This window comes from Gymnogyps californianus, unplaced genomic scaffold (assembly GCF_018139145.2).
Source record: "Gymnogyps californianus isolate 813 unplaced genomic scaffold, ASM1813914v2 HiC_scaffold_43, whole genome shotgun sequence".
Classification (NCBI taxonomy): Eukaryota; Metazoa; Chordata; class Aves; order Accipitriformes; family Cathartidae; genus Gymnogyps; species Gymnogyps californianus.
This window is the reverse complement of record NW_026114323.1, coordinates 400,466-427,190: the sequence shown is the minus strand read 5'-3', so window position 1 is coordinate 427,190 and position 26,725 is coordinate 400,466. Positions and strand designations below refer to the sequence as shown.

Sequence of the window (26,725 nt, the reverse complement as noted above, 5' to 3'; positions counted from 1 at the left end):
AAGGAAGGACTAACTTGACACTGCAATAATAGATAGAACAGACTCCTCTCTCTCCAGCTGAGAGAAAGCAGCTTGGCTCTTTGAGGTGACTAAATCAAAGGAACTCAAAATTGTCATAAAATAACACCCTTGACTCTTCCAATCATTTGCTCCATCAGTATCAACTAAGTTGGAGGCTCATTTCTATTGGGAAATCAATTTCTTCAGCCCTGTTCAGCCAGTAGTCCAAAGGGTGGCTTTCCACCTGATCCTTTAATGATCTTTAATTTTTCTAGGTACTTGTGGTCTCCTCAAAAAGCGTTCATTTTTCAGAGTCCTCCTTTCAATCATGTACTGGAGTTTTATTTTAAATAATCTTACTGCAAGCACAGATCCCCTTTGTTAAAGCCAATTCAAATGAAGCCCTTTATAAATTAATTACCACTTGCATTCTCCACAACTACCTGTGCATACTTATTTCACTATAAATCAGCTGTTGTAGAAGTTATCTGTTACGGCCTCATTTAACAGGTTACAAGTAGTAATATATTGCATTTCTGTAGAATGCTTACAGTTCCCAGCCTGGTCTGCCGCCTGCTGAGCGGATTGTACTGGCCCTCATTGGATGACCTTTTGGAGTGGGGAGAGGAAAAAGAAAAAAATCCCATTTAGTTTATCTGCAGATAATTTTTTAAAAGGAATTCTAAAGTTAGAGTTACTTACCAGTTGTGGGTATTGCTTGTCCTTGGGGGCCCAGAAGACTTGGCAATGCTGGTTGTCTTAGTACAGGAACCTGATAGCCCTTGTGAAGAAATGCAAACAGTTAGAAAATCAGCTCGACTAAAATACAAGAGTCACTGCATATGTTGACATACAATTTACCTCCTCTTCCAACAAACTGCTGATTGGCAGAGAGGAAGATTTAGAAAGTTCAGCGGCAGTCACCAGAGCAGCAGGAGGTAGAACGGTATCGGCATCACTACAAAAAAACCCAAAGTTTTACCATTCAAACTGTGCTTTGAAGTGCTACTTGAAATCTAAAGTCCAAGGTGAGAGAAGGCTGACTCCTGTAAATGGAAAAAAAAGAATTAAAAACTAATCTTCACCAGATTCACAAATGTGAAGCTGGCCGATTCCAAAGGAAGCGCTGACGAGAAGTCTATTTGGACTACTGGCATTTAAAGAGAAAGCTCACGGGAAAATTATTTTATTAAGCTAGCTGCACATGAAAGGATTAGAGTACCTATAACCCACACACGGAATCTCAGTTTTGGAAGACGCAAGAACTGAAATTCTATTAGGAAATGTTTACGTGCTAGTTCAGAGGCTGCCTTAGAGGTTCTTTTGAATTGTGATCCTTTGTATTCAATGGTACGGCTGAGCCTGGCAGTCTTCTGGACAGAGTGCCTATTGGCATTCAAGGCATAACGTTGAAAGGATCTAAGCCCTAAACAATAGTACAGAATTTTCATGTATTTTCATCTGACTTCACTGGCGTGCAAACTTAGACTGTCATGTTTGTCCATACTTCAAATTTACAGTGTTTCAATGTTTATTATCCAAATCTGCATGCGTCACTGCCTACACTGCGTATTACTGAGGATGACTCTGACTTATCATGACATTGATGATAGAAATACTGTGGAAGAAAGTAATGTGAAAACACCTGGTCAATTTTACCTCTAATTGTGCTGCTACACTTTTCATGAGAAGATTACTTCCTCGGTACTAAAGAGAAATTAATGCACTCAAGAAGGCTTGACACAACTAAATGGTTACTTCAGGAATTGCTAGCTACTTAAAATCAAAGGGCTCCTGGGGGAAAAAAGTTCCTCTTTCAGGGGAAACCTGTACTGAATGACTGATAAGGGAACCAAACAACAAATACGTCTGAGAAAATTCTTGCATGAGGCACACTTCCACCTTATCAGTGTCCTCACGCAAAGTAACAACAAAGCCCAGACTTCCACAAGTATCTGGAACTGTCACTAATGATACACAAATCGCTAGCGGAGAAGCTCAGGAGGAAGAATCTAACCTCAGCATTTTGGTGTCTTTTATATACGTGTTGATCTACAGATTTTCTTACCAAAAAGGCCCAGCTGCCACAGATGACTGAGCAGGGGCCAACGATGACAAAGCAGCAGCAGAATGAGAAGCCAGAGAAGCTAATGGAACCATTAGTGGATCCTGCTGTCTGGAAATTGTTGGCCGGAGCAGAGGCTGCAGGTTGCGTGTTATTGTTTGCCTCATGCGTGGTGGTGGAGGTGGTGGCGGTGGCGGCGGTGGCGGCTGCTGCTGCTGTTGCTGCTGAATCTGCTGACTGTAGCCAGTTCCATTTTTGAAGTTGTTCACAGCCTAGAGGCAGAAAAACATTTACAAAAAGGTACTATGAAACTTCAGTAGATATATGAACAAAAGCCTCCACAGAGTAAAATTACTTCTGTATTCCTGTAAATGCTATCAATCCTAAAAGATATCAACATACAGATCGATGAACACACCCCATTCAACACTGATACTAATGACTGGTAACTCAGAGTATCTGTATTTAAAGTCCTTCAGTGTTAATGCTGAATTTGAAAGTGAGCCAATCATGTTAAACAAAAGCGTGACCTGAATTTGCCAGATTGTCTCTCAAGAGTTGTAAGCTTCTGGAACAACAGATAATGTATTTGAAAAGTAAAGTTAGCCTTATTCAATTCAGCCTTGCTTAAGGAGATGTAAATTAATATTTTCTTCCCTCTCAGCTTTTTACAAATAGAGTTTTCTTCCAAACAGTTTACGTACAAGTCATCATGTTACCTGGCGTAGGAACTCGTTGGCGATCAAAGCATCGGGAGAAACCTCCGTTTGATGACACATTGGGCATGTATGTTCCTCAGATTCCAGTAATGCTGTTCTAATACCTGTGAAGAATTAGAATCATCAAAATAGTTTTTAGCCAAACGAAGGAGTTCTTGGGGTTCTAATCAATTAGAAAAACACGTATATGATTAATGGGTGAATATGGTCTTGAATTGAGAGCATGAAGCTACAAACGTTCAATAGTGTAAAAAAACTTCTAGTCTGCAGCAAATAACTACACAGTTTTGATACTTCACTCTTGTACCATTTGAAGATGTAGAGTAGGCTGTGTCTTGATGTTTCGACCAGTTGTCTTTCCAGAACCTAGGACAGTGAGAAGTCACCCACCTCAAGGTTAATGAATAAAACACATTTCCAAAAACCATTAGGAGGTTTGAGTTCTGAAGGTTTTAACCAACTCTCCCGTGGAGAAGAATGTGGATTAAATGCCTAACTATCCATTTTTCCCCTTTATGTGAGGAGAGCCTTTTCCTATTCAGGGTATACGTCAGTATTAAATAGAACTGGGAACAAAGCAATTTCATGATCTCTTATTTCTGCTTTCAGAAGATCAGATGTGATGTTTTGAATTAAGAACCACTTACATTCATCACAGTAACTGTTTCCACAGCAGGGAACAACAACTGCATCAGTCATTGCATCTTTACAAATGAGACATAACAACTCATCTGGAATAGGATCACCTGAGGAGGGGGAGGACGGCTCCTCTGGTAAAAAGGGAGGCTTTTCCTTCTTTCCTCTAGCATAAGCTTCCCTGGAGGAGGGGTGGGGAAGGAAAAAGAACAAAGTTACAGATGGGTAAAGGAGAACTTTTCCAAGCTTTGGATTTTATCAAAGGAAGATAGTAGATGCAATTCTTCTCGCTCCACCTTAGCCTTCTAAAACATAGGCATTTAGTTGAAACTACTGTTCTAGAGCCACAACACCAGAAGAGGGAGGGGGGAACAATTTTCCTGCTGCAGAGCTCTCCCATCCATTGGCTCAACTAAGAAATTAGCTCAGACTAGAAGAAGAATTTTTTTCACAGCTAGAAGTCAGGTGAAATGAATCCCACCTCTCCTTTGCCAGAGGGTAAATGTAAATGGCAGGCTCAGGATAAAGCTAGTCTCTGAGTAATTACATTTTATAAAGGAAAGAAGTCCCTGTTGCAGCTTCTACAAAAGGAGATCCATGACAGAAAAACAGAAGTGCTACCAATCCTTTTTAAAACAGCCACTCTTGTCAGCACACAGGACTATTTCCTTAGTTTATACCAAGTGCAGACTGTTTCCCACACGGGATTTGATAAAAGTCAGAGGGGGAGGAGATCTCAGTCCAACAGCTATTTGTTAAATTTTGCAAGAAGCCTTTGAAACATCAACCAGAAGCAAAAGGAGCTGTCAAAGAGAACGACTCCAACTGTAAACACTACTGAGCTGTTTTGCAGAAATACTGATTCTTAGCATACCACAAGTTTCACCAACTGCCAGGGGCATGAACAGTAGGACCACCCTATGTTCATATTAGGAAGTATCACAGATTTTAAGGTTAAGATACAATGACAATGCTTCCTCCCTCGTAATTACACATGCTGGCCAACTTGGCTGCATTGCCACGCAGACATTTACACGTGGTTTCTCTCGTTCACTTTTTGGTCAGTCCAATTAATTCCATACTTACGCATTAATAGTTGGTATTGCATATTTTCCAGTGTTTGTCAGCAGAGCACCCTTTGTATTGGGATCTTTCACCTCCATCATGAAACTCCTCGGAATCCCTGTGCTCCTTTTAATTCTGGGAACGGACTCAAATTTTTTGTCCTGTTAAGAAAAGAAACGCAGACATATCTCATCTTAAGAGCCACACTTAAAATGACATTTCAATGATTATTTGAAGCAGCAAAAGCCTTTAATCCTCTCCTTTTACCTCGCCTAAGGGTTGCTCGAGTGAAATACTTATTTTCCTAAATGAATATAGCCAGGATGTTCCAAAGGTTTGAGCCGTGTTTTGAACTCAGTCGACATGCTTTGGCTTAACTTCAGGTTCCTTAAGGGTGAAATATCCCTTAGCTCACCATCCACTCTGAGAAGAGACACAAACCCGCTCCTCCTCCAAAGCGCAATTCAGAGGCAGAGCTTAATTCAGGGCTCTGAATCAGTCACTGGGGAAACTTAGATTCACCATCGATAGATGAAGGCTGAATTCATACCTCATGCATATACATTCAGTGACTAACGTTAAACGCCACGAATACTCGACCGGAGGCTTGTGTAATTAAAACACGCCCCTATTCAATAGATGGGGTCAACAGAAACATCTTGGCTTTATACAAAATACTACAGACTGTGAACTGTCATTAGAAAGAGTTAAAACCAGAAAAATTTCCAATCATATTGAAATATATAAAAATATGCATGAAAGTTCACAGAGAAAGATCGACGGACACATTTAATGTCCATCACCTAGAAAAAAGACACTTTTACATTTATAATTCCAGGTTTCCTTTGAATTGTGAAGGGCTTTGCAACATTGCCATATAACCTCTGTCTTTCACCCCAAGAGAAACAATTCTTAATATCAGCAGTCATGCATTCGTTACGTAACTGCCGAGGTAAAAAAATTAAAACCTAAGTAACACCACAAGTCCCCCACAATCTTACCCCCTTGGTTGGGCACTTCTTTACATAGTGGCCAGGTTTTCCGCAACGAAAGCAAGTATATGATGGTGGAGGTGGAGCCAAGGGTTTCTTCAGGTAACTAAAAGATTTGGGGGAAAAAAAGAAAAAGGTACGCGTGTGCCTCTCTTGTTAAAACAAACATCTCTACAATTGTTTCATCACCTTCAAAGAACAGATTTGACATTATCAACACTTACTTGATTGGATCATATTCATGGCAGGACTGTGTCATCATAGCTTTTATTTTATCTTCTTCGGAAGCATTGGCTTCAGCCAGGTTGGCAGTCTGTTTAACAGGCAATTATTTGACACACGCATTAGAAACACATTGAAGCCCACACAGCCAAAGACAACAGCACTCACCCAATCCTGTAAAGAGCAGCACAACGCTAGCTGAGGTTGCACGAAAATAGCTGCTTATATAAAGTAGAGTTGTGCTGAAGATGTTGCGGGGAGCCCTTACGCCATTACGTGATCTTTATGTGCCTGTTACCCTACTTGAGAAGAGCATTCTTGGGCACTCACAACCTTAGGCTCTGTTTGTACCTTACATACAGACTTGTGTAACCAATCCAATTTTCCTCCCAGTGGACTGAAGCTATGTGTAGCAAAAATTCTACTATCCAGTAGTTTTAAGCTGATTTTTCAGCTCCCGACTCTTTGAAGGAGAAGATATCCACTGTACATTTAATTGAGAAAGATGCATGCAAGTATCATTATTGAGGGTTTGCAGCATTAAAAGGACACACAACTTAAGAGCTGGGGAAGTTGGTTTTGCTTGCTGAAATTCAGCTGCAGACACAGAAGCACTAAAAGGAATCAAGCTTTCTATAATCCCTCAGCAAGACAAAAGATTCTTCTCACTAGCAATTTGACCATCATGTTCTGTAGGCAGTCCAAACTGCATGTTCCTCCCCTACTAAGTTCTTCATATTAAGCGGTTTAGCTACAGTAAGCACAACCTGCAGTTTTTTCCAGTTGACTGTGTCCTTTTACCATACAAATTGCAATATCAACCTTAGGCAGAACTAGACCTTCAAATTATTGAAGCCAGCTGATTTTTTTAAGTGGTATTTGTTCAAATGTTTTTATGACACACTAGTCCAGATACAAGCAGGGTCTAAGGGAGTGACTGTAAATGATTTGGACCTTCAAGTACCTATCATTCAGAGCAACCACTCGGGGTTTTCTTTTTGTATGCATTCATTCACAAAAGCAACCAACTAGGTTCAACATTCTCTTAAATGGATGTTTCATAGACACAGTTTTTTCTCAACAGTACCATAATCCAGACCGACACCTAGGAAATCATTTCCATTAACATTTACAGAAAACTTTACAGATACATGACCAATTTGTTTGAACCCCAACGGTTTACAAAACAGCTCCAAAACCCACAAAACATCAGGAGGAATAGACCAAAATTCAGATATGGCATTTAATACATAGTAATAATAAACCAGAAAACTCTTAACGCATTGCCTCCATGCTAAGCCAGTCTGCACTAAAGAGGTTAGAGTAAGTCACAGTTTTGAGCTGCTTTATTGTTATGGTCCTGCATTTTTCTGAAATACTTCCATTTTCTCAAAAGCTTAAATGTGTACACCACTTGGACAGTTTTTCACAGTTCAGAGTAAAACTACACATGAGTTTACAGAGCCAAGGAGACGTTTAGGGACAGCACTAATGGAGACCAAGTTCTTCTGGTGGCTACCTTCCAAACGAATTTCCTCCCCCACCCCCCCCGGCCTAATGGACATAATTGACATAATTTAATTTCTGCAGTGAGAGAGGGAAGAAGTTACCAGTGGGAAGAGATTTCTCTTTCTTGGAAATGAACTCCAGCCTTTCTTTTCAGAAGAAAGAACGAGCTACTCCGCACTAGGCCCTGCCTTCTCTAATCTTTGTAACTTTAAAGACTAGTCATTGAATTGGCTAGCACTACGCCTTTTCACAAAGTGCCATCACCAGTGCTTTCCCAGACAAAGTTACACATTGTTGAGCAAAAAATGCCAGCACTTCCATAGCAACACATGGCATGACAACAGTTTCAGCAGGTCACATCTGCTAATATGCCACACATACACATTGGTGTATTCCTGTAAACAATTAGGTACATTTTCACAGCCTGCCTTCAGACAAATTAGGTTGTGTTGCCCACTGTCTATATACTACAATTTATGAAATTGTGCAGCATTCAAAGAATGGATCTAGAACTATAATGACTAGAAATTCAAAAACAGCCGTGCACTTGTCCATGTTCCAGAAACGCTTCTATTTTGGCTGTTGCAAACCCCCCTGAAATGTCCATAACTTACAGCCAATTAAACTCTCCTGTAAAAATTGTGTTAGTTTCCAATGCAAAACTAACGAAACATATGAAAAACGGTAAACAGCTTCTGAAGTGCTTAAATTAAAGTTTTATTCACATTACAACAGTTATCCAGCTATAGATCACAGTATACGATTTAAAAATACAAAGCAAACGCTTTTTTTTTTAAGTATTTGACAAGGATATATATATACCTTAGTAAGCTGGGCCAGAGAAATAGATGCAGAAGAGTCATCAATCTGTTCACAAAAAAGTAAACACATATTCAAGTTCTACAATCAAAACATAGCCGTAGTTAACCTCTACGGTAGTCTGAAAGTCGGCACTATATCCTCCGAGTGTCACTGAAAGAGGCATTTCCGACCTAGTGTAACTCGTAATTGTTCCAAACAAAGTCCAAACCTATGACAGCTGAAGAGGGCCTATGTGGTTAATGAGAAGAAACTAAAAGAACCAAACCTGCCTGAGATCAACTTACTGCTCCAGAAGATCTCCGAGAGGGACCCTTGTCAAATGCTCACAACTGCTTAAAAGTCAAAGGGGTAAGGAAGCTGTCACTTTTCAGCTAAGAAGGATTTTAAAAAATATTTAAGTTTATTTGAGAAGGAAGCATCACTACAGGAAAGTTATTTTCAGTGTAGTTTGTAAATTAATCCGTTAATGTCTCATCATTTCTAAATGCACACGGTTCCGCTTTTAGGAACACAGGAGTCGCCTGTCAAAATAAAACACAGGCATATCAGCCCTGAAACATGAACTCTGCCCCTCCTGTCAAGAAGTTGAAAAATGCCAAACTCGCCATACCCCACAAAACCCCCATAAAAACACCAGTCCAAAACATCCACCATAAAAGTAACCCACCACTTGGTCTAGAAAAAACACCAACTGCTCCAGTTATTGAAAGAAAGGTGTTTACCATGACAGAGTAGCCTACACAAACGGAGAAAACTGGTTTCTTGTCTTTTATTACACCACAGGCCATATTATCCAGATTAGTTTGGGACGTGTGAGAATGTAATACTATTCTCCTTGCTATCAGACCAAAACCAATTTGGAATGATGATGACAACACAGATTCAGAGCACAAGCCTGTAATTTCTTTCTCCATTGCAACCACGCTCCTCCCTCCCAGCTACCTTCTGGAACAGCTTGCAGGAATGAAGTCCGCAGGCCACTACTTAGTAATGGACTTAGTAATACTTAGTAATGGACTGCAGTCTTTATGGAGAACTAATCCTGAAGGGCAGTTTTTCCACAAGTAAAACGGGTAACTCTCAGTTACTCAGCAGCAGTTAAGCTTGCACCAGTAAAACAGGATCAGAAAGACACTCAAATCACTGCTTATTATGCCTTAAGTTGTTCAAAAACGTAGACTACAATTTCACCGTGTAAACGGAACAGCTCTCCTCAAGAGGTCACGACATTGATCAGAAGAGAGATTCAAACCCTTCCTCGGAAAAAACTCTTGTCCTTTATTACCTAATGTAGTGGCAGAATTCAAGGGAGCAGTTCGAGCCGAGTCTGGGGAAAAAATATCTACATGCAGAAGACGCTTCCTCACTCCAGTTAATCATTCCTTCTCTACAGGTTTAGGAAAGCACATCCAACATTACTGTATTACTAACTAAAAAGTTCTTGAAAATGTGCCTTTGGAGAGCAACACCCAGATCCGGAAAAAGAGACCTTCTTTCCATCGCAAGTCTTACCAGAAGATTCAACCTTCCTTCTTTTCAGAACATGTTGTACCTAGTTCTGTTAAAAAGGAAGCCTGATCAAGTATTCTAAAGCTTCATGCTCCATGTGTCACGCCTTTTTACATGTGGAAAAACAGGCCTGTGTTCTCTCATGGCAGGCACAACCACGATCATTTTGCGGTTTTCAGAAGCAAACCAGAAACTAGGAAAGCTCTCTATTGGAGCCTAGCATTCAACGGTCTAGTACTGACCAGTAACTGAAACTTAACAGTTCATAAACTACTAACTAGTTCTTGTATTTTTTTAGGAAGCAGTTATTATAGGGCCTGCAGGCAACAGTCTAATTTCTTAAAGGGGGTGATAGCACTCCTTTCTACTAAACGGTTAGCAAAAGCAGCAAATAGGTAATTAATGTACGATTTAGTACGTTTGCCCAACGGCCATCTTCCAATGATCCTACATTCTTGTGTCTTTTTTTTCCCTTTCAATTTCTACTGAACTATTTCCTGCCAGTCTCTCAAATCAGTCAAGTAGAAACAACATCTCCATGAAACTTGTATACAACCCTAAGATCATACTGCAGAAGAATTGGAAAAAAGAACAAAACCAAAACCAAACAAAAAAAACCCTCAAAAAACCAGAATCGACAGTCAATGCACTAACTCCCATTTCAAACAGAACAGTAAACAGAAACGAACATAAAGCAAGTGGGAAAGGGGACAGAAAATAGGAGGAAAAGGCTAATCTCACTGCTGGAGTGCTACATTTAAATTGGAGTGGTTTCCTAAAACCTGATAGCTTGGCTAAACTAAACATTCAGCTAGGAAGGATCACAGTTGTGCTTGACGGCGCTAAAACAGTGGGCATGCCTCTCTGCACTTCTGCAGCCTCTAAGGACAAATACCAACTAGAGATCCTTGCAGTTACTGGAATAGTAATACTAAAGCAAAAAGGATCCACCTTCTTGATTTGGCTGTAGGAACAGTAGGACAGCAGCACAAATCTGGAAGTGTAGAATGACAGCTAACATAAGAGCAAGACAACAAAGAAATAGGCAAAGTAGAAGCTTTTGTGCATCCTTTTTTAAAAAACATCTTAACTAATTTTAATTTTGCTGCTTTACTGTTCAGCAATAATTGGCAAGCTTTCAAGTGGTTTATTCCCTCTACACTAAGATCCAGGTTCTGCTTTAAAATATATGCAGAAATATGTGTATTTTTTTTAAAAAACACAACCAAACCAAAAACCTTTTACGCTTTAGACCAAGACCTGAGTTAGCTTTAAGAATAAAGCTGACTGTGTCTCCAACACTAGAAGCACCTGTGGCTGCAGTGCTTTTACAGTGAGGGGGGGGGGACGATTTGTAAAGAGAGATGCAAGGCTTCCACCCTCCCTATGGCTACCCACAACCCAAATCAGGCACAGTCAGAGCAACCAAGAAGGGAATGTTTTTGCTTTGTCTTTCATTTACTTTAATTAGTTCTAACTAACACTAATAGAAATAATACATAAATGCCTTACATTAACTACTAGGGCCACCGGACCAGTTAAACTAACTCAAACTCACAATGAGAGGCAGTCCTGTCCAAAAAGGAAGTCAAACCAATCAGTGATAGAATTACGTCATAATTATGTCAGATTTAGCCTTAGTGGTTTTAGACCTACACACAAAAAGTTGTCAACGTTAAGTTGATTGTATACCATTCCACGAGAATCAGAGGCTGCATTCCTCACAGAACACAGACCCCGAGTTCATGAATTGCTAGATTAAGTTACCCTAACAGCTTATCAAGTGATCAGATCCAATGATCCAGGGGGGAAAGATCAAATGCAGAACGTTAGAATACCACTTTGTGTAGCAACAATATTGAAATCGGCAGCAACCTATTAAAGACATTTATGTACTCAGAGGGGCCCAAACAATATCACTTCAATTATACAGTTTCAGGAACAAATACCTTAAAGACAAGTATTTAAGGACATGGAAAGGAATCATTCAGCTGCCCAGAACTGTCCTCAAAACATATGGGATATGTTGGGTTTGGTACTCGTTTGAAGCCCCACGTCAAAAGCAAGAAACAGTACCAAGTCTAACAATAGTGGCTTCTCAGTGGTTTTTGGTAACATTTGCAAAAGCCATTAGGCAAAAAAACGTATTTAAAACCAAAAGCTAAGTGATACAATGTGAAAATGGCAAAAAATACACTCCAAACAATTTTTAGTGCAAGAAGCAAAAAGCACACAACAAGCTATACAAACATACATATCACTAGCTATAGACAGACAGATGGAGAACATGGCACCATGTTCAGTTGTGCAAACCTGGAACCTACATCATCTAAAAACGATCATACGCTATCTGTACAGCACAAAGTCGTACAGGAAATATTCTAGCATATGCAATGTGAAATACGATGCATCCCTAGGCACAAATACCAATATTCACATTAGAACTGGGCAAATGATGGCATTACTCAGTTTTTACTATGCTGAATCAAAGACATTGTATTTACAACATAAACTACGTTGTACTGGAAAATAGATTAAGTTAATGTTTGGGAAATTAATACAAGGCTACATCTTTTAGACTTAAGTGCAGCGCATAGAAAAAAGCGTGAGGCTGTGGTTTTACATACCGCTTTTGAGGTTCCACTCACTGGCTCAGTTTGACTTCTAGAAGAAGAAATAAAGGTGATCAGAATTCAAAATACAGCACTTGTACCCAGCATAAAGCAGTGAAAACAGATTATAAAACCTGAGCATCAAAACAGTATGTTCTGATAGTCTAGTGAATGCAGAATTCTATTCGTATACATAAACTGTTCTCTCTCGGTACATTCGGGGCAACTAAAAAAAAACCCCAAAATCACATTTCTATTTTGGCACCCATTACTCTAAGACTTACAGATCTAGAACACAACAGTGCAAGAGGAAGTCCTCAGATATTTGGTCTCTGCTACGTAAGTATCAAAAAGAGGAAGTCTGCACTACAGGTTTGTGTTCTTAAATAATCAACCATCAAAACAGGAAGGCAACTTTAGCCAATCTGTATATCCCTAGTCTTACAAACAGGTACCAGATACAGTCCTTCAGTTTCGAAGAAAGCACAGCCATAGGGGTCGAAGTGCAAGCTTACTTAAGTGAAAACAATCAGTCATCTGACAAAGAAAGAACACAAATGTCAGCAGCATAGTCCTTAGAACAGGGTTTCTTTGTGGAAGCCCTAGCACTGTGTTCAGCTATCTACTACTATATTGAGCCCTGGAAGTGCCAAAACACTAAATGGGTCACATATGCTACCTTGACTAAAAATAGGAGTAGAAGTGTCACCTGAAAGCAGTTTCTAGGATTTTGTGCGATTTAGGAGTCCTGTGACAAAAAAAAACCAAAAAAAAAAGGTCTTAAGTGCCAGAATTTGCTTTAAGATACTCTTGAAAATGCTACATTATTTTAGGAAATATTTGTTGCATTTAAAGCTTGCTGAGATTCCACATACTCATTGATCTGTATCTGCATGCTACTCATCAGGAATCAGACATGCAACCATTGACCTAGTTAATAAACAATTCATACATCGTCCAAAGTGTCCCAGGAGCAGAGGCAATTCAAAGGCTGCTGTGGGATTTATGTACAAATAGAAAGGCTCAGCTTCCTGCCACTGCTAGAACACCACCAGGCTCGCAAGTACAGCCACGTACCTCCTGAAGGTGAGGAAGTGCAAGGAAATACTTTAGATTCCCACACAATGGTTTCTTCATCCATTTACCTTGAAGAACATACTACAAGGTGAGTAACGCATTTTTGAACGCCGCTCCACCATTACAGCATACATTCATCATTCCCCAACATCAGCCACTCTACCAGTTGTTTCTGCCATGTTTCCAGCTGAAGGAAAAGAAAGCTAATCTGTCTGCTTAATTTCCAACGCTAGAACAGCAGGGCCGTTCTTTCCTTAGGCCCACATACAGGTATTTGTTTGATCTTTGATGCTAGCTGAATCTATCCTCTCATTTTAGGGCACCATCACAATACTAGGAGAGGGTGCCATCCAACCCGAAACGGAGGATGCATTGACAAGGCAGCATTAAGCAGACATATTTCAATTAACCCCCAAAACAAGGCCACGTTTATAAGCACAAGGCTGTGGCGTCCAGAATTACGTCATAATTATGTCAGAATTATGTCAAATTATGTCAGAATTTATTGAGAACCAACATTAGAAAGACATGGCAAAACCACAGGCTAATAACATCTCCTACTTGTGGGGGAGAGGCGTATCTTTCAGAAGGCTGGAAAACATGACCATTCAAACAATGCTCATGTAGCTGACCTAGAACTGGTCTGTATGAATACATAAATGACAGCACTAATCCTGTAGTCAGGATTGCATTTCCATAGCTGCAATTTTAATCAATACACCCGATTCTCTGTCCTCCCGAAACCTCAGGAATACAAAATTAAAACCTGGAGCACAGGTATCAGCTTAGGGTAAAAACAGACTTAGAAAGATAACTAGTAACATTCGGTAACGTGCTAAACTGCTTACTGAGTTTCAAGTTTGGAAAGGATTAACTATTCCTTCATCGTACTCGCACAAAAGGCAATACGCTCTAGGATATTGTTCTTTTTCTCTTGCCTGAAATGGACATGGTCTTTAAGAAACTAATAGGAATCACTTAGGAATGAAACTTCTTGTTTGCATGGCTTGCCAACTGGCAACCCTTGCTCTTTCCTCTATAGCTAGCATGCAAAACCCCCAGATCTGGGGCGTAAGAATACCTGCCAGATCCTGCCCCCCTCCCGCAATTGCAAGAAATACTCAGACACTGAGAATCAGACTCTTCTGAGAGGGGAACAAATTCTAAGCTTACACTGCAATGCCTACCTCTCTTTCCTATAAAAGCAATAAAAGCAAACACATATAATAAGGAGTCTCTCCACGTAGAGGAAAGAGGATCTACAACTTGAAAAATCTCAGAAAAATCAACCCCAAGAACAAACCCAATAGAAGCATCTTAAAAGTTTGAACCCCAAGTCCAGCAGGCCTAAAAATGTAACTCTACTTTGGGACAGACACATTAAAATCTACCCCATGCCAACAAAAAGTAACAGCAGCTTCAACAAGAAAGATACAGTCTGAATGCCTCTGTAAACTAATATCAATTTATAAAGTTAACACACTGAAACCCCTAACCAAGAATACAATGCTTTATGGATACTTACATATACGTTTGGCTGGTAGCCTTAACTCCTCCAGCAGGGATTCTTCTAACAATTACCCATGAGTTCTTAGGAATCAGGGCATTATCATCCGTGTATTCTGAAAACAACATAAATACAGAAAACAACATCAGTCCATTTGGAAGAATGTATATTGATATGTAATTACATAGCACTTCAGAGAACCCCTTTACAGATCTAAAAGCAAAATTTTATATGTAACATTGCGCTTTTATCGTCTCAACGCACTAACAGCACATGGCCAGAAATCTTCAGGTTTGATAACCAAACACAAGCAGCAAAATCTTTTTCTTTTTTTTAAATAGTTTGAATGCCAACAGCAAAATGGTCTCAAAGGTCACTGAAGGAGAGTCTGCTAAGGCATGAGGTTCTTTCCTGATCTAGCTTAACTTGTCTTTGCTCCTGTTAGGCTACAAAACCAATAGAACTTTGGAGAAAAACAAACCACGGCAAAGTCTCACCTGCATAAACCGGAGTCTAAACTCTGACTAGCTTGCCCTGCGACGAAACAGGCACTTAGCTGAAGCATGAAAACTCTGAGCCATTGCTTTCAGAGCTGTTAACTAAAAACGATTCCCCTACGCTGCTAGTGCTCAAGAGTGACAGAACACAGAAGAGAGCCCGCCATCCCTGTCTCTTTCTTGGAGCTTAATCCATCAACAACCCTACTTCTCAGCTGCTCAGTGCTTTACATTCAAATGGAGCCGAAACTGGCAGTGCTAGAATTTGGATCACAGAAATTTGGGGGGTTTTTTGAGCTCGCTTTCACAAGTAAGGCAGAACTGGCTCCCCTCTGAAGCTAATCATCTAGTTTGAATTAAACAAAGGGGCGTGAATTCTTGCGATTCACTTCTTGCAGAGCAGAGAGACTCAAACAAAATTACTTATGAAGACAGCCATGAAAAGCCTTTCGAAAACAGTGTGTGCCTGAAGCTATCCATGCTTTGCCTTGGCTTACACCACGTTAGTCTTCGGAAGAGGAGGAAAGCCTTCTGACCTTTAACCTAAGGCCCAAACAAAAAACTGACTACCTGAGACACTTTGACTGAGTAAGCTTCAAATGCAAACATCCCTCCATGAGAAATCATTTAGCTGAAACTAATTCCTGATCTTCCCCCCTAGGGAACCAAACAGCAAGCTTCCTCTGGACTTCAGAGGAGTTTCAGATTGTAGGAGAAAGGACCACTAATGATGAAAACAGAAGCTTTTACAGAAGTCGTATCCTGAAACCAACCCCTAGAGCTCTTCTCAAAAGGAAAATCTAACCCTTACACAGCCATCTGTCAAGAAAGGCCTGCCCGGGGACTTCTTGATGGAGAAGGAGCTCAACCAGTACTCAGGCCCAGACAAACAACTGGGAGATCATGCCAGCTGCAGTTCTAGAAGCCCAAAGCAGCTCCTTCTACCTCCTGAATGGAGTCATACAGCGTATTCTTTCTGGTCCAGATCACAATCCACTGGACTCAGATTTCAGAGATACAGGATAAGCAACAGTGGCTCCCCAAAAAGGCAGGAGTTTGCGACGCCTGTGCCGAACTGAGGATTGTGGTTAGTTCTGCAGCAGTTTACAAGCGGCAGCACCTCTCCTAGAAAGAGACCGTACCTATGAGGACAGCAACCAATGCATTGATTCACAAATTATGCAAGCCTGCAGAGGTCAATTTGAACATGCCCAACAGCTGTATGATGCAAAAAGAGGAACAGGTCCTCTTTTAGTATTTTGTGACAATTCATTGACCATTAGAAGAGAAGCATTGATGTCTGCCTTCTGAATGCCTTCTGATCCTTGCATGTATCTCTCTCTCTCTCGATATACGCTTGTTTTCAATCCGCTTGTTAAGTGCACAGTGAAGGGAGCTCAGCCATCTAATAACAGACTAATATAAAAATGAATTCACCTTAAAAGTCAATCAGTATGCATTTAAACGGATCAACTGAAGAGTGGCAATAGCTTAGTGAAGTAAAGGCTTTATTTGTATAGGACACTTATCACGGCACATATTTGTATTTGGTACTTGAAGTATCCCACTAGCTTGGTCACCGTGTCAGAGAATGTGTGGAAGAGTGTTTACAGACAGCAGAGTACATTGCTGAGTTAGTTCTGTGAAGGGACCTGGCACCCATTGGCTTTAATACCTTTATTTTTCCTTCACCTTAATTCATTGAATTCATTCTGATGATGAACTTCTATTAAAGGTGAAGTCAAACAACATAGGCCAAAAAGTTAACTTCTTTTTTTTTTTTTAAATAGGAAAGGACTAAAGCTGGAGCGCTATTCCTGAAGTCCCTGGAAATTTTTGTTTGCTCGATTTGGATTTAACAGATGCCAGCTTAGTCTAACAGCTCTCAGACTAAACTGGCGTCTCCCAGCAGGAACCTCTTCCCCACGGGCAGCAACATCTCCTAGCAGAGACGTGGCAACGACCAGGACCTGCAAAGCAGTGTCGCTCGGCCTCACCACATGACTCCACATCTGCAAAGTGAGCAGTGACATCATGCTCAACAAGGCTACTTTTCACACTTGTCCAAGCAGAGCTCCGATAGAAATGTTCAACAAAGCTGGAGGTGACAACGTTGTTGATTCTATTCCTTATAGCACAAAACCTGTGTTACTGCCAGTGACGGCCAGTAAAGGGGCTACTGGCTTTTCTCAATCTGACCTGTGCTTAAAAATAAGGATTCAATTAAGTCAGAAGCTTGCAAAAGCAAAGGAAGATTTGGATGTTATATTAAAGTCAAGGCAGAAGAGACATAGTCTAAAACTGCGATCTATTCTACAAGAAAATAGGATGCTTGAAAGAGTCAAGGGAAAGAAGTATTTCAAGGAAGGAATGGAGGCAGACAAACAATAGCTACTTGGACTGCTGCCTCACACTGACTTAGAAATCTTAAATCAACAATTGCATTCCAGTCCACAACCTTCTTCCTGCTAAAAAGAACAGATAGCTCAGGTTATGCTCTGTTTTGCATTTAATGCACAAATTAAAAATCCCCTTTTAAAATTCACCTATAATTCTGAAAATCTGCTGGTTTTACTAATGTGTGTCATATGTATGCTAGAAACAAGTTACTGAAAAAAGTTCCTACTTTATTTTACGGCCTGCTTTCATCCACCATTTTGAGGCTGACAGCATTGCAAAAGCATCTCTCTGAGCACTATCTAAAGAAGGATTTTCACCCAGCTAAAGTACAGAAGCTCATCAGAACAGAAGGCATCAGAAGGCAAGCCTATACGTGAAACGACAAAGAAAAGCCTTTAGTAGGCTTAGATGCCTTGCTAACCAACGATTATGCTGCTGGGGGAAGGAGTTGCAGAGAAAGAGATGAAAATGACGACTAACATGCCAGACTGTCTCTACCAGAAAACAGGGTAACTCCCAAGAACACGTTTTCTCCCTAGCACTTCAGAATACGCTTTCTCATTGTGTCATTTTGTTCACTCTGTTCTAATCAACACCACTTGCACACTTGGCGACAAAGAAATCATCTACTGAAAGCTGGCACTGAAAGCACTGCCTCGAAACATCCTGATGAACAGACTGGATGACTATTTCTACATTTTCAGCTTCCACCAAAATTGGTATCAGTGATCTCATCTACAACTGCTATTAGAGTAACACTAGTAGAGGAACACTTTATGGGGTAAGACATTTATGAGCATCAGGTTTTCTTCCAAAACTTTGCTTTCTGTTCCTCACCTGCTGTAACAGAATCCACGTGTTTGGCCTATTTCCAAACTTTTTTTCTTCTGGTGGTAGTAGTTGGGCTCCATCACAGTTTATTACCATCCAACGTCCTGGTTTTAAGGCTCTCTTGTACACAGACCCAGCTACGGTCACGAGGAGTGACCATTCAGCCTGCTAGCGTTTGGCAAGCTGAAAGTACATTAGCAACTGAAGACAACATTCAGAGACCCTTCTGCAGCAAAGCCCTTAAAGCAAATCAAACAGTTGTCAAAAGCTCTTGACGATTTTATTCAATACTGCTAGAAAAATTCAAGACTTCTGAAAGGTGTCTCTACCTACGCATGTCATGCAATCCAATGGCATCCCTAAGACCCCTAACACTGTGCTGTTAAGTCTCTTCACAGACAGTCTCCTGAAAAAAGTTTAAGTATCTGTAGATAAACAGCGAGCTTTAGGTCCAACCGCTTTAAAGGCTAGGGCTGAAGTTACAGTTACCGCAGCATACATATTATTCTGTTTAATACAGGAAACAGGAAGAGGAAAAAAACACTAGCACACATTTTACAGAAAAGACTGTTGTAAGAGTGTCACAGAACCACAGAAGGAAAAAAAAGAAGGAAATTGAATGTTTAAGGAATGAAAACACTTTACAATTCTTTTTATTTCTGAAAAGTCATATCCCAAAGTCTTCAATCACATTCAACCTTATCAAGATGGCAGATTACCAAACTGAAATACCATCCTAAGTAATACGAAACCATTATCATCTCTGAGAATCAAGCACTTTTTATTAGATTTAAAAGAATTTATGACTTCCCTAAGAACATTTCTTACATATAGTCACCATAAATGTTCTGCCATAGAACTTCAGTACTGCCCTGACACGGTTAACACGCAGTACCAGGAAAAAAAAAAAACCAAAACAACAGCTAGAAATGAATGATGAAATGATGCTCAATAGCATCTGAATGACAATGTCTTTGGTGTAGAAAAGAAGTCCTACTAACAAGAAATGCCAAAGTATAATTTAGCTGCAGAGAACACTCATGTGCAAGATGGCTTTACAGGGCCTGCATAGATTATAACTCACAGATACACTCTTGATCCAAAATGTTGCTAGGGAGCAGTTTCTGCAACAGCCACAGAACCAGTTTTCCAATGCAGTGGAGTAAAACAAGTTGAAGACAAAATTAAGTCACCCAAACCCCCCTTTTTTTTCTTCTAATTAGCCATCTGTTCTATTTCCATCACTTCCAGCTTTCTCTGCCAGATTTCAAAGAAATCTGGCAAGTTTGTTATGATAAGATATCCTCCCACATTTCCTTATCATTTGACCTAGAAGAATTCCAGGAGACCAAAACTTTTGTAAGCACTATACGTCGCACATCAACCACGTATTCTTCTACGCCTAGCTCCACGTCTGAAACACAGATCGGAAGGTAGTTGTCAGAGGAGCAACTACAACAGAACAGCTCTGTGAGGCCCGTAACACAAGTCACAGCTGCCCATCATGGCCGAATAGCATTATCGCTTCCCATCCCGCTTAATCCCCAGCACTGCTTGCCCTCCCGGTCCCCCATACGCCAGCAGGATGGGCCCCAGGCTGACACACAACTACTTGGGGATGAGCCACAAAGAGCACAGCACAGCTCCCACAGGCTGCTGCCACCACGGGCGGTCTGTGCCACTGCCAGCCGGGCGGTCCCCGAGCCCCCATGCCCGCTGCCCCCACACACCTTCTTTGGTCTGGGCATTGATGATCTGCAGGTCGCAGTTGGCCGCCTTCAGCTTCTCGCGGCCCATGATCTGCTGCTTGAGGTCGCACAGGGAGATGTGGAGGCCGTTGAAGGTGACCGTATCATAGTTCAGCTTGGAGGAGAACTTGTAGTGGACGAACGACATGGTCGGGGCCAGGCGATGCCTGCTCCGTGCTGGCGTCTACTGTGGCAGATGGTGTTGCGGCCTCTGCGCTGGGTTAGGGCCTGCGGTGCTATGGGGAAGGGGTTTACCGGCTGCCAATCGCACAGGCCTCTCTGAGTGCCTCACTCCACACACACACCACCACTCCGCAGCCACGCCCCCGTGCCTCACATGACCCAGTGCATTATGACAAAAGGCCTGTGTTCTGTCACCCCCCAGGCCTCTCACTGCCTGGTGTCCCTCCTGTCACCCCCCAGGCCTGTCACTGCCCGCTGTCCTGTCACACCCCCAGCTCTGTGGTGTCCCTCCTGTCACCCCCCGGGCCTTCACCACCCAGCGTCACCTCCCGTCAGCCCCTGGGTCTGTGGTGGCTCTCCCAACAGCCCTGGGCCCATCATCGCCCAATGTCCTGTCACCCCCCAGCCTGTCACCACCCGCTGTCCCCTCCTCTCAGCAGCCAGCCAGGGCAAGACAGCCTGGGGGAGATGCAGTGGGCTTTGCCGGGTGCCAGCCGCCTGCCTGCGCCACAGGGCCAGCAAAGGGAGGGGACATCTCAGCGTGTTTGAGTGTATCTTGGTGCGTTTATGGAAAGGTCAGTCAAAGAAGCCAATGACCAGTTATCTTTATTGCCATAAACCAATGTACTTCCCACCTGTGCCACATCCACGCTTGCTTGAACTCTGGAGAGGAGGACTACAAAGTAAGGAACGAACCACTAGCGTTAGCAGGTGCCCCAGGACAATATTTCTTGCTTTCTCAATCATCACAGCTGCTGCTGCAACAGCCCTAGCGCATGAAAGCAGGCCTTGAATTACGAGGTCTACTTCTGCTGAGTAATATGCTACGGCTTGCAGACGTTTCTGGGCCAACTGGCTATTCCTTTCTCTTCCTGTAAATATAATATAAAAGGTTTGTTACGGTCTGGTAGGGCTAGCGAAGGAGCTTCCATGACTGCTTGCTTTAGATCTTTAAATGCCTTTTGGGTTTCCGGAGTCAGGAAACTCTTTTGACTTCAGTGCTGTCCTCTATATCCAAGCGAGAGTTATTTTTGGTATTTGTGTCTGTTTGGTTTTCCTGTGAATAGTGATTTGGAAGCCTAGGTTTTAATATGGCAGCCTTGCTTATAAGCCTGTGGTGGAACATGCATTATACGTATTCATTCCATAATTTGGCCATAGCCACAGTCCAAACCACAGCAGCAGAGGCAAACAAGCCCGACTGTTGGATATGCACTAAAAGCCCATCCTCTACCAGAAATCAGCTCTCCTGGGTATCATCTGTCCCACTGAATTCTCAGTGGTACAAGGACGGGCATCTACATTATGAATTTTCGCTGAAGAAAGGAAGGATACTGCCCTTCCGCCAAGACGGGTTTGTCACTAGTCTGAAAGGAGACCCCTGGGTATGCTTGGAGAACAAACCTATTGACAAGCTTACTCGCTCTCTAGGGGCTGGGAACTGGAAATGCCAATAGAGCCTTGACATTCACAGAAGGGATGGAAATGGACAATTCAAGTCTTAGGACCATACAGATAGATGAACTTGGTATTCTGCAGGAAGCCATAAGCAAACTAAAGATAATGCTACAATTTTGGTTGCCACTACAGGCCTATAGGATCCTGATTGCTCTGAGCCATCTGCTCTGGCTCCAAACCTTACTGGTTTACCTGAACAACCAAATCCGGCACACGCTAACCCTTTTACAGGAAATCATTTACATGATCCAGATTTATTTGAAGATTATACTACCCATTGACACAACTACCAGGGCAATACTGGACAGGTGGGGAAAGGGCGTTTGAGGATTTACCCTCAACCTGAGCTGAAAAGTGTCTTCTAAGTGCATTAATACCATCCGCACAGGGTAGAACCAGTATCTCTTCTGCCTCTGTAGCTCCTAACTACTGATATCTAGGAGATGAAGTCTTACAGCCCTCTGACAGAATGTGGCACTGAGTTCCACCTGTCTGTAACAGCTTTTATCCCACGGTTAGGGGTTGCAAAACTAGAAAGGGCTACTGCAAATGTGTCAAGAGAATAAGCCATTCATGAAAGCGCAGCTAGTATTACAGCCCTACAAAAAGAAATCCAATTATTATCACAAATGGTAATACAGAATCGATTAGCCCTAGACCACCTTTTAGAAGTACAGGACAGAGTATGTGCATTATTGTGACGGATGCACTCGACACCCCCTTAACCAAACCAGCAGCAGTTTGGTACAGGCTCCAAAGGAGGTAAAGGCCTGAGCCGTAGCCGGGCCAAGAACTCCTCCAGGAAACCCACAAAGGAGCAGAGCGACACAGTGAATGTTGTGGGTACAAGGAGTCCCGTGCGTACCTCTCCCATTGTATGCAATTTGACTACGAGCCAACCACTTCATCCCATAAATATGACAGCCTAAGGGAGCCTTCTTTGAGCTCTGCCTGCTAGGCAGCGTGGCTGCATGCTGGTGATCTCCAGCAATGAGACCTTTTACCAATGACAGATCGTTGGATGAGCCCAATGTGAGTTCTCCCTGGACGGCAACTGCACTGCACGCCAGGCACCTCTCCCCTTGAGCAGGGACGCCTCTCAATGTTAAGAGATATTAGTCGTTTTGCTTAAACAAGTAAGGTTTACACAGAATGAATCACTTAGAATTATAACGTTGTGTGATTTAGTATGCTGTTTGCTTAGCTTTACTTACTTAGCACGAGTAGCTAGATTTGCTGAAGCCTTAGGCTGCAAGCTGTAAACTTTCACTTAGACTTACTGAACATGTACCTACTTAGTCAAAACAGGGGCCTCCAGAGCCAGCGTAAATCAGAAGATACGGAAGATTCAAGGCTACAACCGCCAACAGCAGCTGCAACTCGACAAGATTACAGCCTGCCCGGAGGCAGTGAAGGAAGGTGTCAGAAGGTGTCAGAAGATCACAGACCAGAATCACTATTGGACCAAAGGGCGCGTGAAAGGCACGTGAAGGGCGCGTGAAGATCGCATGAAGGGGCGGGTGAATAGTCTGTCAGGGTATAATTGCCCAGGGATTTCTTTGTTTGGGTTTCTCTACGGGGGCACCCAGCTCGAGCTGATCCTGCTGCTGTACCACTCTATTCAATTATTTATTTGTATAAGACTCGATGCCTGAGAGTCTCTTTCGGGAAACCGAGGCCTCCAACTTCAGAGCAAACTAACACCGGACGCCCGGACGGATCGCTAAGTCCTTAACAGCATGCTAAACTTTGAAATCCTAACTAAGTGATATAAGGATTGTTTGTGCACACATAATCTTTTAGCCATAAACCGCTGACCAAGTCTGTGCATAAGTCTGCATCCAGCTGCAGCTAGACTCCTCTCCGAGAACGAGTTTAGACAGCAAGGGGGTCCCTTCTGAACCTCGTGACTCAACGGGAGGCTCTCCCTTACCTTGTCACACCTCCCATCTCTGTCTAAATCACTCTAAATTGATTCTAACTCCATTTTCCTTTGTAAGTTTCTCCCATGTAGGAAGTAACAGAGCGAACCTTGCCATCAAACTCTGTTAAGTTGCACTTTTACAAATTCTTTACGTGATCCAAAACACGCATCCGCGACAATTCTTGAGTAACAGCTGATGGAGGTTTTATGTAACTCAAGAGCAGAAAAATGAAACGGACAGAAACAAGATAAAGACTCATTTAAAAATATTACAGGAAGTAAGGCAGGGATCTGCCCTAAAGCTATTTGGGTGGTTAACCTCTTGGCTCCCAGACTTAGGTAGAGGATTGTGAACTAAAAGGATTGGGGTTGTTGTATTCACTATCTTCTTTTGCTTTGTAATTATATATGTGTGTTGACAGTGTTGTATTACCTTATGCGCTTGACTTACGACTACAATCATGAATAGTATAGCGTGACCCTGACGGTCAAAAGAAAAGGAGGGACTGTCAGGAAAATCTTATTCCCTAACTGTTGTACCAATTAGTCTTTCGAGTATGAAATTGTATGAACTTTTGGAAGATATATCTAGTTTACATCGTATGCTGCATAGCCATGGGTCAGTAAGCATGACTAAAGGACCCTGGCTCATCGCAAGGAGGAGAAGGACAGCCCTCACCCTGAAGAAGAAAGGATACCCCTGGGCTACCCAGATCACACCAGCATCCCAGCTCCTCCACCTCCTCTGTGAAACCCTCCTGTTAGCTGGCATCAGAGAGAAGGAACTGTAGAAAGACCGACTCCAGGGACGTCTAGATCCAGAAAGCAGCAGATGCGTGACAACGCCATAGAATCAGAGTTGCTTTGCAAAACAGCAGTATATGTGTGTGTTAAGTAGCGATTGGTCAAGGCATGGCGTACCTGAAGGCCTGAAAGGCATAAGAACCATCTGTAAAACTGCATTCGGGGTGCCCCAATTTCACTGGGACACCTCAGGCGCACCAATAGAGAATTACTCTTTGTCGTGGTTTAACCCCAGTCAGCAACTAAGCACCACGCAGCCGTTTCCCCCTCCCCCCTCCCAGTGGGGTGAGGAGGAGGAAAGGGAAAAAAAAAAGTAAAACTCGTGGGTTGAGATACAAACAGTTTAATAACTAAAGTAAAATATAATACTAACAATAGTCATAATGAAATATAATAATAATAATAGTAACGAAAAGGAATATAACAAAAAAAGGAAGGGGGGGGGGGAGAAAAAAAACCAGCGATGCACAATCCAATTGCTCACCACCCGCTGACCGATGCCCAGTTAGTTCCCGAGCTGCGATCCGCACCTCCCGGCCAACTGCCCCCTCTTTATATACTGGGCATGACGTTCCATGGTATGGAATACCCCTTTGGCTAGTTCAGGTCAGCTGCCCCGGCTCTGCTCCCTCCCAGCTTTTTGCACACCTGCTTGCTGGCAGAGCATGGGAAACTGAAAACTCCTTGGCTTAAGATAAGCGCTACTTAGCAACAACTAAAACATCAGTGTGTTATCAACATCAATCTCACACTAAATCCAAAACACAGCACTGTACCAGCTACTAAGAAGAGAGTTAACTCTGTCCCAGCCGAAACCAGGACACTCTTGTAATTCTATACTTTGTGTCCTAGCCCCTCTCCTCAGATGGCATGGCCCAGTTGCAAAATTTGCGTGACAACACCCCTCTCCCCATCCTGAAAGCTGTCCTCGAAGGCCGAGAATTGCCCCTAGGGGTGGCCCAGAAGCCTACCGTTCAGCGGGGGGCACTTCACCTCCATCATTGCGCTGGCCTCCCAGGAAATGATCGTTCAGGAAAGACTCCCACTGAAACCGTAACTCGAAGAGGACTGCCGCAAGAATATGAGAGCCATGCGTCATCCTCTCCTATGCAACAGGCTCCCCCTTTCGACTCCAGTAATACTTTAGGAGTATGGTTTACAGACAGAAGTGCCTGCAGATGGAAAAGCAGAGTTAATTGAGGAAATAAAAGGTTCCGCCCAATGAGCTGAGTCCCTGGCCATCACCCGAGCCTTTGAAGGTGGAGCCAGCACAGCTTATACTGACTCCGATGCTCTATGGGCTGGAGCCACCCAGTGCCTTGGGAATGGGCAAGAGCTGCTGCACTCCCTTCAGAGAACCTGCAGGCAGGGATACCTCTCCGCTTCTGTTTTGCCTGGGAGAACCAGGATAACAGCAGTGGCCTTGAGCCTAACCTGGAATTTGGGCCCTGCATTGCTGCCGTCCCAGTACTTAAGAAAGGCAATTAACAATTGCGCTTGTGACCGGTAGCCCCTGCTCCTGACCCCTGGTAATGTGGTTAGCATAACGAACGCCATTTGATGAGGCAACCAGGTTGTGATGTCCCCGTCACAGAAAAGGGAAGCACAGCAGCACGCAGAGCACCGTCTATAAAATCAAACAGTACTTTTTCCCTCTTCTCCTCTGAGGGCCAATTTGTGGAGGAAATGACAAATGACACCTTCCCCTCCTGCGGGGCAGAGGTTTTCTGCCTTGATACCTAACCCATAAAATTGTATGGGAGTGGTGTGAACCTCACGGAGTCACCCGGGTCTTCCACCTGCCCTACAGACCCAAAACTAACAGCACTTAAATAATGATGCTTTAATAATGGGCAGGTACCCACCAGATGCCCAGTGCAACGAGCTCATTTTCCTGCTCTCTCCAACCCACAAACCCTTTAAAACCCCCACTGTCAGCCTGTTGTTCTTCTCACATTGACACGAGAAAAGGGCATACGGAAACCCACTTCTAAACGGGGAACTGAAGCCCTTTATCTCTCACTGAGTCCCAGGCACCCAACCAACCAGGCTGTGATGACGCCATCACAGAGAATTAACAGGAGGACAAACAGGAGGAAGAGAAAAAGAAGGAAGACAGACAGGAGGAACTGCTGGACGGCAGGA

General features: G+C 42.6%; 1 protein-coding gene across 3 annotated transcripts in view; it reads right to left on the bottom strand.

Annotated features, from left to right (window-relative positions):
* Nucleotides 1-25,581, bottom strand: part of LOC127028791 (E3 ubiquitin-protein ligase RBBP6-like) — a 28,578-nt gene extending 2,997 nt beyond the window's left edge. The window contains exons 1-16 of one of the 3 annotated variants that reach the window (XM_050914483.1): nt 25,552-25,581; nt 21,030-21,266; nt 20,194-20,447; nt 14,754-14,850; nt 12,861-12,899; nt 12,167-12,203; nt 8,031-8,075; nt 5,702-5,790; nt 5,487-5,583; nt 4,507-4,646; nt 3,432-3,601; nt 2,785-2,888; nt 2,069-2,337; nt 862-958; nt 703-781; nt 552-609 (exon numbers count right to left, since the gene is read on the bottom strand). In XM_050914483.1, coding sequence (XP_050770440.1) covers nt 552-609; nt 703-781; nt 862-958; nt 2,069-2,337; nt 2,785-2,888; nt 3,432-3,601; nt 4,507-4,646; nt 5,487-5,583; nt 5,702-5,790; nt 8,031-8,075; nt 12,167-12,203; nt 12,861-12,899; nt 14,754-14,850; nt 20,194-20,359 — 1,487 coding nt within the window. In that variant the 5' untranslated portion in view covers nt 20,360-20,447; nt 21,030-21,266; nt 25,552-25,581. The remainder of the gene's footprint in view (nt 1-551; nt 610-702; nt 782-861; nt 959-2,068; nt 2,338-2,784; nt 2,889-3,431; nt 3,602-4,506; nt 4,647-5,486; nt 5,584-5,701; nt 5,791-8,030; nt 8,076-12,166; nt 12,204-12,860; nt 12,900-14,753; nt 14,851-20,193; nt 20,448-21,029; nt 21,267-25,551) is intronic. The other 2 variants (XM_050914485.1, XM_050914484.1) reach the window with 2 other exon arrangements.
* Nucleotides 25,582-26,725: the final 1,144 nt, after the last annotated feature.